The 13,284-nt window shown below is 37.5% G+C and overlaps 1 protein-coding gene across 8 annotated transcripts in view; it reads left to right on the top strand.

Moving 5' to 3' along the window:
• Positions 1-13,284, top strand: part of Dmd (dystrophin) — a 2,099,091-nt gene that overhangs the window by 2,011,152 nt on the left and 74,655 nt on the right. For all 8 annotated transcript variants that reach the window (XM_047536255.1, XM_047536256.1, XM_047536254.1 and 5 more), the window contains 2 exons: positions 628-713; positions 3,143-3,300. In XM_047536255.1, the coding sequence (XP_047392211.1) occupies positions 628-713; positions 3,143-3,300 (244 nt within the window). The remainder of the gene's footprint in view (positions 1-627; positions 714-3,142; positions 3,301-13,284) is intronic.

Raw genomic sequence — 13,284 nt, 5'->3', positions numbered from 1 at the left:
CACCACTGTGCCCAGCTTTATTTCAGCTCTCTTGATATAAAATGAAAGCTCTTATAGAGTACATATTTGAATGCTAATAGAGTGTGTCACATTTATTTGGGGATAAACATTCATATTTTATGTGTCATGTGGCCTGTAATGATTAATATTCTTTACAAGGAGCAATTTGATGAAAATTTGAGAGTGTTGAAGAGAGCAGAGAAGTTAGTTGCTGGTAATTTTTTGTCTTTAGTAACCAAAGTAGGTAATTTGCTTCAGTAACCAACATAGTTTAATACATAGTGGTAATTCTTCCATTTAATCCAAAGTAGTCTCTCCATAGGTGAATAGATTGATATTTTTTTTCCTATCTTTTGCAGAGCTACTCTAGCAATTCAAATAAGGCTTTAGAAATTAAAAACTTGGTAAATAATTTAGTAGATAAAATTTCCATTGAATTTTGGGTTGTGAGCAAATAGATAATGAACTCAGAAAAGTTCTTAATTTTTTTAAAACAACAATCTCAGTAGACCATTGGTCAGTAGAGTTTCCATAACAGGGCTTTTTTTTTTTTTTTAAAATAACTAGAACTTTCTACCCTCTAGTAAAGTGTCAGTAATTGTTCTCTGGTTTGATTCTTCATAATAGGGGACGAACAGGGAGGATCCGTGTCCTGTCTTTTAAAACTGGCATCATTTCTCTGTGTAAAGCACATTTGGAAGACAAGTACAGATGTAAGTCATGTATATTAACTCTGTATTCTTTTATTGATATTGGCTAATTACCCTAGTTCTAGATGGGAAATGACATACTATTCTTATTTGACAGCAGGTTCCTCATGTAAGATGTAGAACTGCTTTTAGCATGTCATAAAATTTGGTTTGTGCCGTTCCCTGTCAAACATTAAATTGCAGGTATTTAAATAGAGAATGAGGATTAGCTTCTCCAGGCCGAGTATTATTTTACATTACATTGACTGTGCCTGAATGAAACACGAGTTCCTAGGGGATAAAGTCTGATTTCCTAACCCTTTGTGTAAGTCAGAAAAATAAATGTGAAAGTTTAATCCCTGCACTTGCCTCGTCTTTGGATCCTTATTTAAAGAATACTATCTGGCATTTGTGCTCAAGCAACATTGTTTATTTTATAATCATCTTACTGCAAGTTGTACTGACACATCCAATTCAGTGACGTGACTAACATTTTATTGTTCCAGAGACAGATAGCTTGCTATTTCTTAAAGAGTAAATACCACCTTACAGAATTTTCTTTTGATTAGCCATTGGGTTCTTTTGCTTTGAAAAGTGTAAATCTAAATTAAAAGCAAATGCTAGAGGAGTGGTTTAGATGACCAAGTGACCATCCATTATTATTATAAAGGACTGTACTTGTTTTTCCCCTTTAAATACTTGTAAGAAGTCTTTTCAGGAGGAACATTAAACAAACCCAGCCTATCTTGTCTTCTGCCTTTTCCCGTAAGGCCTAGCCACACGTGGATGAGATGTGCTGAGCTTAAGGACAGGCAGGAGACAAAAAAGATTGAATTCCTCCATAGCCACTCTGTGTCCTTGTACTCATTTCTCATCAAAATACACAAACTGTTTCAAATTTCACTTTTATGTAGTTTCTACTTGAGTTTTCTCATCCTGAGACCCAAAATAAATAAATAAGTAAGTGAAAACAACTGAACAGCTTCTGTTAACCCTTTAAGGATTGTTTTGGATAAAACAGTGTTTCCATGGGCTTGCTGCCTTTAAATATTGTAGCTACTTATTGTAAGGTGTTTTTGGTTTTGTTTTAGTTTTAGGAGTTGGGGGTCTTGGTGTGTTACCCAGGCTAGCCTGGAACTCCTAGGTTCAAGTGATCTTCCTGCCTTAGCATCCCTAGTAGCTGGGACCATGGGCATATACCACCATGCCTAGTTATGTTAATTTATATTCTGACTTTATCCATGGCATGGTACCAACACATTGTTCATGCTAAATTTAATTATCAAAGGAGCTTTGAGCTTCTGTTTCATATAACTATTAACAGAGAACATATTTTGAGATTGGTGGAAAAAAATATTAACCTTCAAAGTGAGATATTTGAAAATAATTTGTCGCTTTGCAGAAAAATGTATATGCTTTGGAGAGTTGGTCAAAAGCTGTGCATGTGATCTCAATTTTATTATTGCCATTTTAGCTGTCTTGTTAAAATATTTAATTCCATAGAGTGTGCTTATGGGTACAAAAAGCTTTCTTAGTTTTTTTTTAATTGGCATCTTCTATGTGAATATAAGGTATGCTTTTGTTTATGAAAACAAAACATATTTATTAGTCTTTGATATATTCATCCATTTTTTCAGCCACATGTATTGGGCATCAGCTTCCACATGGTATTCCTCTTCTATTCTAGAAGCTTCTGGCACACAGTTAGTTGACTAACATGTTCCCTGCCTTTGAGGGAACATCACTTTTCAATCAAAAAGATTAACATTAAATCATTGACACTAGAGCAGGATATGAGCTAACTATAAGGTTCCAACACATACATGATGGACTAGAAACTCAATGATCTTTTAACTACATAAAGAGGTCCCAATTTTGCTACATTTTTGAATCTCTGATGTTTAAAGAAGATGATGCTTTGCCAGTTTTTTTTTCCTTTTTTGTCCATACTAAAAATTGATTCCAGGGCCTTATGCACACTAAACAAGCACTCTACAACTGAGCTATGTCCCCAACCTTTTCTTATCTTGAGACAGAGTCTCACTAAGTTTCCCAGGCTAACTTTGAACTTAAAATCCTCCTGTGTAGCTGGGATTACAGGCATGTGTCACTGTGCATGGTCATAGGGTTCTTAATGCTAAAAACTTTATTATAGTGGTTATATCCTTTTTAATGTATATATAATATTACCCAAAGGATTGTGTTTTGCCTTAGGAACAATTCAGGTATTAAGATCACATGTAAACTTGCATTTCTTACAAGGCTGTAGTTGATTTAAAAGTTGTCATCCTTCACATGTATATAGTCATGATTAATTTAGACTATAAAAATATCCATATTAGCATAAATTAGAAGTAAATCCTCTGTGGGAATATTGACTACTCTTGAGAGTTGACACTGAAATTGCATTGGACATTAGGTTTCATTGTTGCAATTGTCCTCTTCCTTTATAGACCTTTTCAAGCAAGTGGCAAGTTCAACAGGATTTTGTGACCAGCGCAGGCTGGGCCTCCTTCTGCATGATTCTATCCAAATCCCAAGACAGTTGGGTGAAGTTGCATCCTTTGGGGGCAGTAACATTGAGCCGAGTGTCAGGAGCTGCTTTCAATTTGTAAGTTATTCACCTTCTAAATTACATATTTATTCTTTTGTTATTTTAGAAGTCAATTTTAAAAACATGATCAAATTTGAATTTCTCACATTGGCTCTTTTGTAGACAGGTAGGTACAGGTTTGGGATTTGTGAAATTTTGGTAGGAAGTGGCTTCTGGGACTCTGGGTTTGAGGCATGAATACAGTGCAGAGGAAGGAAAAGAAATTGCCATTGGCAGCAGGGCCACCACTGTTACTAAGGTGCTGGGAGAGAAGAGAGTCTTCAGTGGTTCAGTGAGCGTAGAAAGAAATCTCTGGCCATAGAAATCCTTTCAAAATAAGAAAATAGCCTTTGTAGGTGAGTCTTTTAGTCTCTCAGTTTTTCCCTCAATTCTGTCATAATAGCCTCCTTTTCAATAGCTGTTGGGAAAGAGTTAACACAGCATTTTTTCAAGAAAACCTCTTTGTAGCTTTGAGGTTCCCCTCTATTTCAAGGTCTTTATGATGGCTCCCAATAGTCTTTTTTTTTTTTCTAAGTAGGGGTGGTGTTCATACTGGATATGGCACCCAGGGGCTTCCACCCTATACTCTTTTTTTTTTTTTCTTTTTTCTGATACCAGGTATCGAACTCGGGGGTACTTAAACAGTGAGCCACATCCCCACCCCATTTTATGTTTTCAGACAGGGCCTTGCTAAATTGCTGAGGCTGGCCTTGAATTCGCAATCCTTGTGCCTCAGCCCCCCCAAGCCGCTGGGATTACAGGCATGCGCTACCATGCCCGGCGCTATAGTTTTATAATTACGATCTGAGCTTTGTACTCTTGCCAACATCTGTCACTGGTTCAATACGTGTCCAGTTTTGTTTATATTCTGTCTTATCCTGCCCCATTGCCTTTTCTCTGTCTCACCTTTTCCATACCATAATTGGTATCCCAGAAACACTTCCTTCTTCCCACCTGAGTGCCCCTCTAATTCAGGTTATTCCTGGTTTTAGTAAGGTAGGTAGGTATGGTGAACATCTTTGTGCATTTAACTCTTTTCTTTGGAGTTTTTCCCTTAGGATATATTCTCCAAGAGTTTGATTACCAGACTAAAAGATAAAAATATTTTTGTGGCTTTTGATATGCATCACCAGATGGTTTTTCTTCAAAAGTTGTTTCTAATTGTTATGTCATCAACATTAAAGGAGTAAAGTATTTGCAGGACCATATTATTCACAGTACTCAGATGTTGTTGTTTTGATGCAAGGAGCTGTTTTTCTTATATGCAGTTTCTCAGTCCATTCTAATTCCATTGACAATGGCTAAGATTTACAAAATGGAACTAGCTGTAAGAGCTATCACAGAATGGAATGAAACCATAGGCAGTTCTCTGTCCAGAACCCTGTGATTTTTAAATTTTTGGTTCTTGGGATTGTATTTAGGGGTACTTAACCACTCAGCCATATCGCCAGCACCCCCTCCTGTTTTGCGGGGGGGACAATGGGGTTTTGCTAAGTTGCTTAAGGGCTTACTAAGTTGCTGAGGCTGGCCTTGAACTTGGTGATCCTCCTGCCTCAGCCTCCTGAGTTACTGGGATTATAGGTGTTTACCACCACACCCAACTGATCCTGTGAATATTTATTTAGATGTTTAGAGCAGTTTGAGTATTTATTTAATAGTTAATTAGACAAATTGAATGCACACAAAGTAAACCCACTTATGTAGAATAGGATATATTGTTTGGAATCTTACCAAAATGATGGCAAATTAGCTATAAATGTAAAAGAGACATGCAGAAATAAATGTATCACCTCATACCCAACCTTTCCCAAATGTGAATGCACTATCACTATCTAGATTTCTAGATTTTTTTTTACCTGTTGCTGTGTTAATATTTTGACTGCAGAATGTAGACACGATAACTTTCCTATAATGAATTTTATTGGCCACAGTAATATAGATTCATTTTGTTTTTTAAATCCAATTGTACAACTGGTAGTGATGTGTTTCCCCCTAATCTTTGTTTTCTCTTTAATCAAATTTCAGTTATTTTCTTGAGTTCCAGTTGTGAAACACACACAATCTTCATATCTACATATATGTACATATATGTGTGTATTATGTCTTGGCTTAAGGGTAAAGATCACAACATAAAACATTGCCAGCTTTCCTATTGAGTGATAGTCCCTGCTGCAGAGAACTGGGCTGTATTAAGGGCCTGCTGGGAGCCTTTGCATCCCATCACCCCACTGTACTGATTCATCAGACAGCCACTGTCACTGCAGCCTCTGTCCTTGGTTGTCAGATAAGGGGCTAACTGCTAGACTGAAGTTCTATTTTCCCTGTGTTGCCCCTCTGAAGAGGAGACCAGTCTGTTTCACCTCTGCTGCCTCCCTTTGCTGGATGCCTGCCTTCTTCCCTCCCTCCATATCTCTTGTTTGGTTATTCCCCTGTGTCTGCAATAGCAACTTGCTTCTCTGTCAGGACTTGGAACTGAGTCTATCCTTGCATGTTTACTGAATGCCTCCTGGCTAACCAGTCTGCAAGCTCTTGGAAGCATGTTTTGTGAGACTGGAGAGAAATCAGTCAAGAGATGAACAGCAGTAACAGGTGGCTTTTCATTTTCTCCCTACTATTTTGTATTTTCTGAACTTTTCTTTTTGGAACATTTATCATTAGAAAAACATTTTAGGAAAGCATTACCTTTTGAAATTATTTTGTCACTATTATTTTTTAGTACTGGGGATTGAATCCAGGGGCACTTTACAGCCAAGTTACATCCCTAGCCCTTTTTATTTTTTCTTTTGAGACAGGGCCTTGCTAAGTTGCTGAGGGCCTCGCTGAGTTGCTGAGTTGGATTTGAACTTGCGATCCTCCTGCCTCAGCAATCCCAGTAGCTGGGATTGCAGGTGTGCACCACTGGCCTTTTTAGAATTTTTTAGGAAGGAAAACATCTTTTGTTTGGTTCCTGTTAATTGCCACTCTTACATTGTTTCCAGGCCTTCTCATCACACATGCATGTAATTGTACTGTTTATCTAGCAAGCCTCCACACCACACTCTAGCCTCTTATATTGGTCTTATCACCTGCCCTCTTAGTTTTTCACAGAAAAGTGTTTACCATGTGATGTCATCCTTAAAAAATCTGCAGTTTCTTTTCATAGTCCACTCAAAAAATAATAACTTCTCTATTTAACCTTCTTTCCTACTCTGGATCCATGACTACTACCTTGAAACCCTGCTCTTACTACCATGAAACAGTTATCTCCTGCCATTTGTATATACTGTGATTATAAATTATATTGTTACTATTTTTTTTATTGTAAACAAATGGGATACATGTTGTTTCTCTGTTTGTACATAGAGTAAAGGCATACCATTTGTGTAATCATAAATTTACATAGGGTAATGTTGGTTGATTCATTCTGTTATTTTTTCCCTTCCCCCCACCCCTCCCATCCCTCTTTTCCCTCTATACAGTCCTTCCTTCCCCCATTCTTGCGCCCCTCCCTAACCCTCACTCTAACCCTAAAACTAACCCCTCCCACGCCCCATTATGTATCATCATCCACTTATCAGCGAGATCATTCTTCCTTTGGTTTTTTGAGATTGGCTTATCTCACTTAGCATGATATTCTCCAATTTCGTCCATTTGCCTGCAAATGCCATAATTTTATCATTCTTTATGGCTGAGTAATATTCCATTGTATATATATGCCACAGTTTCTTTATCCATTCACCAACTGAAGGGCATCTAGGTTGGTTCCACAGTCTGGCTATGTGAATTGAGCAGCTATGAACATTGATGTGGCTGTATCTCTGTAATATGCTGATTTTAAGTCCTTTGGGTATAGGCCAAGGAGTGGGATAGCTGGGTCAAATGGTGGTTCCATTCCAAGTTTTCTAAGGAGTCACCATACTGCTTTCCAGAGTGGCTGCACTAATTTGCAGCCCCACCAGCAATGTAAGAGTGTACCTTTCTCCCCACATCCTCGCCAACACCTGTTGTTGCTTGTATTCTTGATAATCGCCATTCTAATTGGGGTGAGATGGAATCTTAGGGTGGTATATTATTACTATTGCTATCAACAAAGCTTTACCTTTGTTCAAGTGAATTCTTCCATTTAATCTATGACCAGTCGTTTGAGGAGAATAGAAAAGACTGACTTTTGAGTGTGTGTGTGTGTGTGTGTGTGTGTGTTTTAATATGTTGTTTGAACAATTAATCTGTGTCCTTACAGCCCCTCAGCTGGTGGAAGAGTTTGATTCATTATTCAATATGCTCACCCCCATATTTGTCACCTCATTCCCAAATATATACTTCTTGATACTTTTGCCTCCCAACCTCCTAAGGTGAAATAATAAACATTTCTCCTAGGTTCCGAGCAGAACAAGAAATGCCATAACAAAACAGAGGACATGGAAGAGATAAGCGGAGTTGGGGGGAAAAGAGAAATAAATTCAAAGTATTGGCCAATTGGATATTTCTAGTAGGATAGAGCCAGGTGTCTGGGTTTACATGACTTAGAATTGGGGAATCCTCTCAACTTAGAGTAATTCACAGATTGAATGACTCCATTGTGAATGCTGACTTCAGAATCCACTTCCTGGCCCTGGTATGCTTTTTCCTCAGCCAGGTGCTCCAGCGGTCACCTTGCCTTTCATTACGCAAAGGGCATGAAAATACAATGTTTGCTGTAGGGAAAGATAACAGCAGTGAAAATGCCCTTTGCCCTCTGTTTGAAGTCTAAGACCTTGGGAATGGAACCAGGCTGGCTCCTTCTGCAAACTTGTGCTCAAAAAGGTTGCTACTTTTACTAGCCAAAAGAAAGGGCAGTAAAGGATTTGTTTCTCTTACAGACGATAGTTCTTTTATTTCCTTTGTTTCTTGTCACCAACTGGAAAACTTACTTTTTTTCCAGGATGGTTCAGATTCAGACAAGAGCCTGCTAGTAGCAGAAAGAAAGGTGTGTTTTCTTGTCCCACGCTCTCTGGATGGTCTTCTATTTTATTTTTTTCCTGTGTTACTGGGAATTGAACCTTGAGGCACTCAACCACTGAGCTACATCCACAATCCTTGTTTACTTCTTATTTTGAGAGTGGGTCTCACTAAGTTGCCAAGACTGGCCTCAAACCTGCGATCCTCCCGCCTCAGCCTCATGAGTCACTGGGGTTACAAGTGTGCACCACTGCTCCGAGCTAGAAGTAAAGTTTTGAAACTAGTTTGTTTTAGAAATATAGCTTCAATGAATGTGTGATCAGGTTGTTCCTCTTTCATATTCTGTGGAAACAGTATTGTTGAGAGAGTAGATTGATCTTTATGACCTTAGTAAGGCCAAGCCTGCTGTGGAGATGAGTCACAAGTTTGTCAGAAGGAACCTTGGGAATTGTTCCCATCACTCCTTTTATAGATGAGAAAATGAGGGCCAGAGAAGCAGGACTGACATTTTACATCACACAGTTATACCAAGTTGTGACTTTAACCAGTTCAGGTTCTAAACTGAACTAATAAAGTATTGATGTATTAATATGATCTCTCATCTACATTTTAGATTGTAATAGGACCACAAGGGTAAATGAGCATCCCTGCCCCAAACACACTCACGCCTTTATTTAAAATATTTTAATCCCAATTGCAGGTGCCTAGTCTGTTTTCAAATATAACCAAATAATACTTTTAGGTGGGAAAGTTTTTATAGGTTTAAGTGACTCTAGAAAGAGTCCTATATCAGCAAACGGGATTTGGCAGTGCCTAAGAGATACTCCCCATTTCACCATGATAGTCTCTAGTATTTTCTTCTGTAAACATTTTAAGGACTTTATTATTTAGATAGAATCAAGCATACCAACTTTACATTTAATATGCTTTACCTACAAGAGCGTGAGTGTCAAAATCTGTTTATTCTACATCTGTTTTCTGCCTCCTGTTGTATTCATGCATTCAAAATGAATATGTTGCTTTTTTATGTCTTCTGAATTTTCCTATTCCTATGTCAAAATGATTATTATCTGTGCACAGTTGCTGTAATATCAAATGATATGGAAATGAGAATAAATTACAACCTCAGCTGTTGAGAACAAATGTGTGTGTGTGTGTGTGTGTGTGTATCTCATATATAAGTAATAAGTAATTCTAGAATATCTAGAGTAGTGAATGGCAGAGTGGTTATGCACATAGGCCCTGAAATCTGACCATCTGGTTCCAAATCCCAGCTCTGCTGTTGTCTAGATGTGTGGTTATAACTTCCTGACCTCTGAACTCTTGGTGTGATTATGGGGATTAAATGAACCAATAGATTTAAAGCACCTAGAGCTGTGGTAGGCACATAGTAGCTGCTCACTGAATGTTAGATCTGATTATCTAAAGTGTATTGTAACAAGAGAATATCCTGCCAAGATTAACAGTTCTTTTTTATCTTTTTATCTATAACCAAACATCTGTGGATTCGATTTGAGGCTCTTGAGATTCTGTTTCTCTACAAATGTTAATATGCCATGCCAGAATACTTTAACTGGTTAGACAGCATTTCCCAGGCTGATCGATCACATTTTATATTTTCAGTCCTTAAAATAACTCCTAAAAATTCTACTTTTCTTAAGTTTCCTTTGGCTTTTTGTTCACTAATCAAACTATGGGTGCTTGGGTTAACTTCTCAATGTGGAGCAAACGCTATTTTTATTTATTTTTATTATTTTTTGCAGTGCTGGGGATCAAACCCACGACCTTGTGCTTGCAAGGCAAGCACTCTATCGACCGAGCTATCTCCCCAGCCCGCAGATGTTATTTTCTTTACCAGTGTTTTGAAGACAGTTTTGAGTTGTAATTAACATGTTTCATTCATAGGCTAAGGAAAAGCACATGTCATTCCGTTTCCCCTCTTTTTTAAAATTTATTTAATTGGTACATTATGATTATACATAATAGCGGGACTCATTATGCCATCTTCATGCATGGAACATAATTTGATCAATCTCATTTTCCTTCCCTTTCCTTTCCCCTCTTTAGTACTCTATAGTAGCACTTCTTTGGACTGGGGGTATGACTTGGTGTTACCTTGGGAGCTTTCTTGAGGGCCCTGGGTTCCATCCCCAGCTCTGGGAATGAATGAATGAATGAATGAACAAATGTGTTTTAGTCAGCTATTTCACTGCTGTGACTAAAAGATCTGACCAGAAAAATTGTAGAGGAAGAAAGGTTTATTTGAGGGCTCACAGTTTCAAACTTCTTAGTTCATAGAAGGCCAGCTCCATTTCTCCAGGCTCAAAGTGAGGCTGAACATCATGGTGGGAGAGGGTAGCAGAGGGAAGCAGCTCACATGGTGATCAGGAAGCAGAGAGAGAGACTCCACTTGTCAGATACAGATATATACCCCCATAGCCATGCTCCAATTCCCACCTCCTCCAGCCATACCCTACCACTCCAGTTACCACTCAGTGAATCCCTATCAGGGGATCAGTTCACTGATTGGGTTAAGACTCCCATAACCCAATCATTTATCCTCTGAACCTTCTTGCACTGTCTCACACATGAGCTCCTGGAGAACACCTCACATCCAAGCCATAATAGAATGAATGAATGAAGCGCTTCATCATGATGAACAGATCATTCCTTCCTTCCCCAACCTTTCTTTCTTTTCTGGAAAAGTTGAGGTAGAGGTGCTAATGGAAAAAAAATAACTTTTTTGAGGGGCATATGTTTAGGTGGATGAGTATTTTGGACTCCCTTTTATTAGTTCACCATCAATTCTCGCTCACAATAAAACCTACCCCCAAATCATGGAAACAAGAAAATATGAGTTCAACTTTTACCATCTTAATTATTCTGTGTTTATCGCTTGAATTTTGTTTGTTTATTTGAATGGAAAGTTCTTTCTACAAAGATTATTTAAGATATCCCCTCCTTGGATAATCTTGTCTGTTTATCCAAGGTCCTTAGCATATCATAATTTCCTCACTTAACAGCCAGGGGGCTTTGTTTTGTTTTTATTTGGCATTTGATGAAATATTTAAAAATTTAAAATCTTGCCTCTTTCAAAACTACGTTTTATTTACATGAAGTAAAATTTACTCTGTTTGGTATTCATTTTTATGAGTTTAGACAAATACATATGGTCATGTCATCACTACAATCAAGACAAACATTTCTATCACCCCTAAAATTTCCTCATGCTTTAGTGTTACTGTGCTTATTCTCAATCTGCATTATTTTTTTAATCCAAACTGGATTTTAAACAATTGCAGGAAGCAGTAATGAGAGAGTTAACTTTATATCTTATACTTTTGCATAACGACTTGCTCCATACTTGAGAAAGTATATTGATATCAATAGATAGATTTATTTATTTTGCTATCTATATGTAAAACTTTTCTGTTAAATAAAACTCTGTAACATAATAATAATATTGAATATGCTGAGGGATTTGCATAGATTTAAAATTGTGCTCTTGTCCCCTGGGGCCAGGGTGTTAATTGGTTTATTAGTCAGGTGGAGTGCAGAGCCTGAGGTCAGGACAGTTGTCCTTGAACATGTAAATGAAGAGTGGATAATCACCATGTGTTATTGTTTGAGCTGATTTTATCTTTAATGGGTGATTCAGAGTCCTGATTAATATTTAGAGCAGTGACTGCTGGCCTCCAACCCATTCATTATCTTAGAACTTTAAATAAAATACTTGATGTTTTTACCCAAGACAGCAGTTCTGGGAAGCCTTTTACTTGTTGTCTCACAAAGACAACTCTTGACCTCTCAATCCTTACTTTAAACAAGAAAAAAATTCTGTAGACATGGGAACTCTTCAGCACACTTTCATGGTTGGAGAGTCACAATTAGGATCTCAGAAAAGCACATCTGGATAATACGAGGGAATACTTTAGAAACCAGGGGGAGGACAGAGAGGAAATCAATTTTGTGTTTGGTTTGTGTTCTTTGAGAAAACCAATCCTGAGGAGCTTTTCACATTTTATACCATCGACATTAATACTGGTTCCTCTTCCTCTTACCCATCCTCCTGCCTTACCCTCCAACGTGAAGGACTGACATGAGAGAAACAATGGTTTCTAGTCAGTAACTTATTTTGGAAACATTTCAAGCAAAAAGAAGAATTGACAAAATAGTATAACAAACACCAATATATTCAGTATATTGGTATAAACTAAGGTTAATTTTTTGACCAATTTACAATCTCCACCCTCCCAGTTCTTTCCATGTGTAAGAACACACAAACACATTTTACCCTTCACTGTCACAAATTACACCCCAATAATGCTTATATATATATATATATATATTTTTTTTTTTTTTTTAAACCAAGGCTTGAACCTAGGGGTGCTTAAGCATTGAAACCACATCCTCAGCCCATTTTAGTTTTTATTTTGAGATGGGGTCTGGCTAAGTTACTTAGGGTCTCACTAAGTTGCTGAGGCTGGCTTCGAACTCAAAATTATCCTGCCTCAGCCTCCCAAGTCCCTGGGATTACAGGTGTGCACCACTGCACCTGGTACAACAATATATCCTTTTCTTAAGGGATCTTCTACATAACTGCTATGCTACCATCACACACCAATTTAGCATCAATTTACTAATACTATAAGTATAGTCCTTATAACTGGCTGTTTTCTTCCAGGATCCAGTTCAAGGTTTTGTCTTGCATTTGCTTTCTATGTCCCTGTACTTGATTGAGTCTTGAGTAATCTAGTATTTTTATTTTTTATATTTTTTTGTTTCATGGATTTTTCTAGTTGTTTCCTTATGATTAGATTTAGGTTAAGAAATTATTTTTGCAAAAGGACCATAAAGGTGATGCTGAGTACCTTCCACTGTATCTCATCTGAAGGGATAAAATAACACTTTGTTCTTATCAATCAGTAACACTAAACAGTGTTAAGGTGGTGTCTGCTGGATAGTTCCATTGTAAAATGACCCTATCCCTTTTGTAATTAATTAGAAAATTATTTTTTGTACGATTTTGAGACCCTATGAATTTCTTGTTCCTTACCAGCCTTTTCAATGGTTTTCAAATTCACT

This window comes from Sciurus carolinensis, chromosome X (genome assembly GCF_902686445.1).
Source record: "Sciurus carolinensis chromosome X, mSciCar1.2, whole genome shotgun sequence".
Lineage (NCBI taxonomy): Eukaryota > Metazoa > Chordata > Mammalia > Rodentia > Sciuridae > Sciurus > Sciurus carolinensis.
The sequence above is the reverse complement of the archived record's forward strand: the minus strand, read 5'-3'. Positions and strand labels throughout refer to the sequence as shown.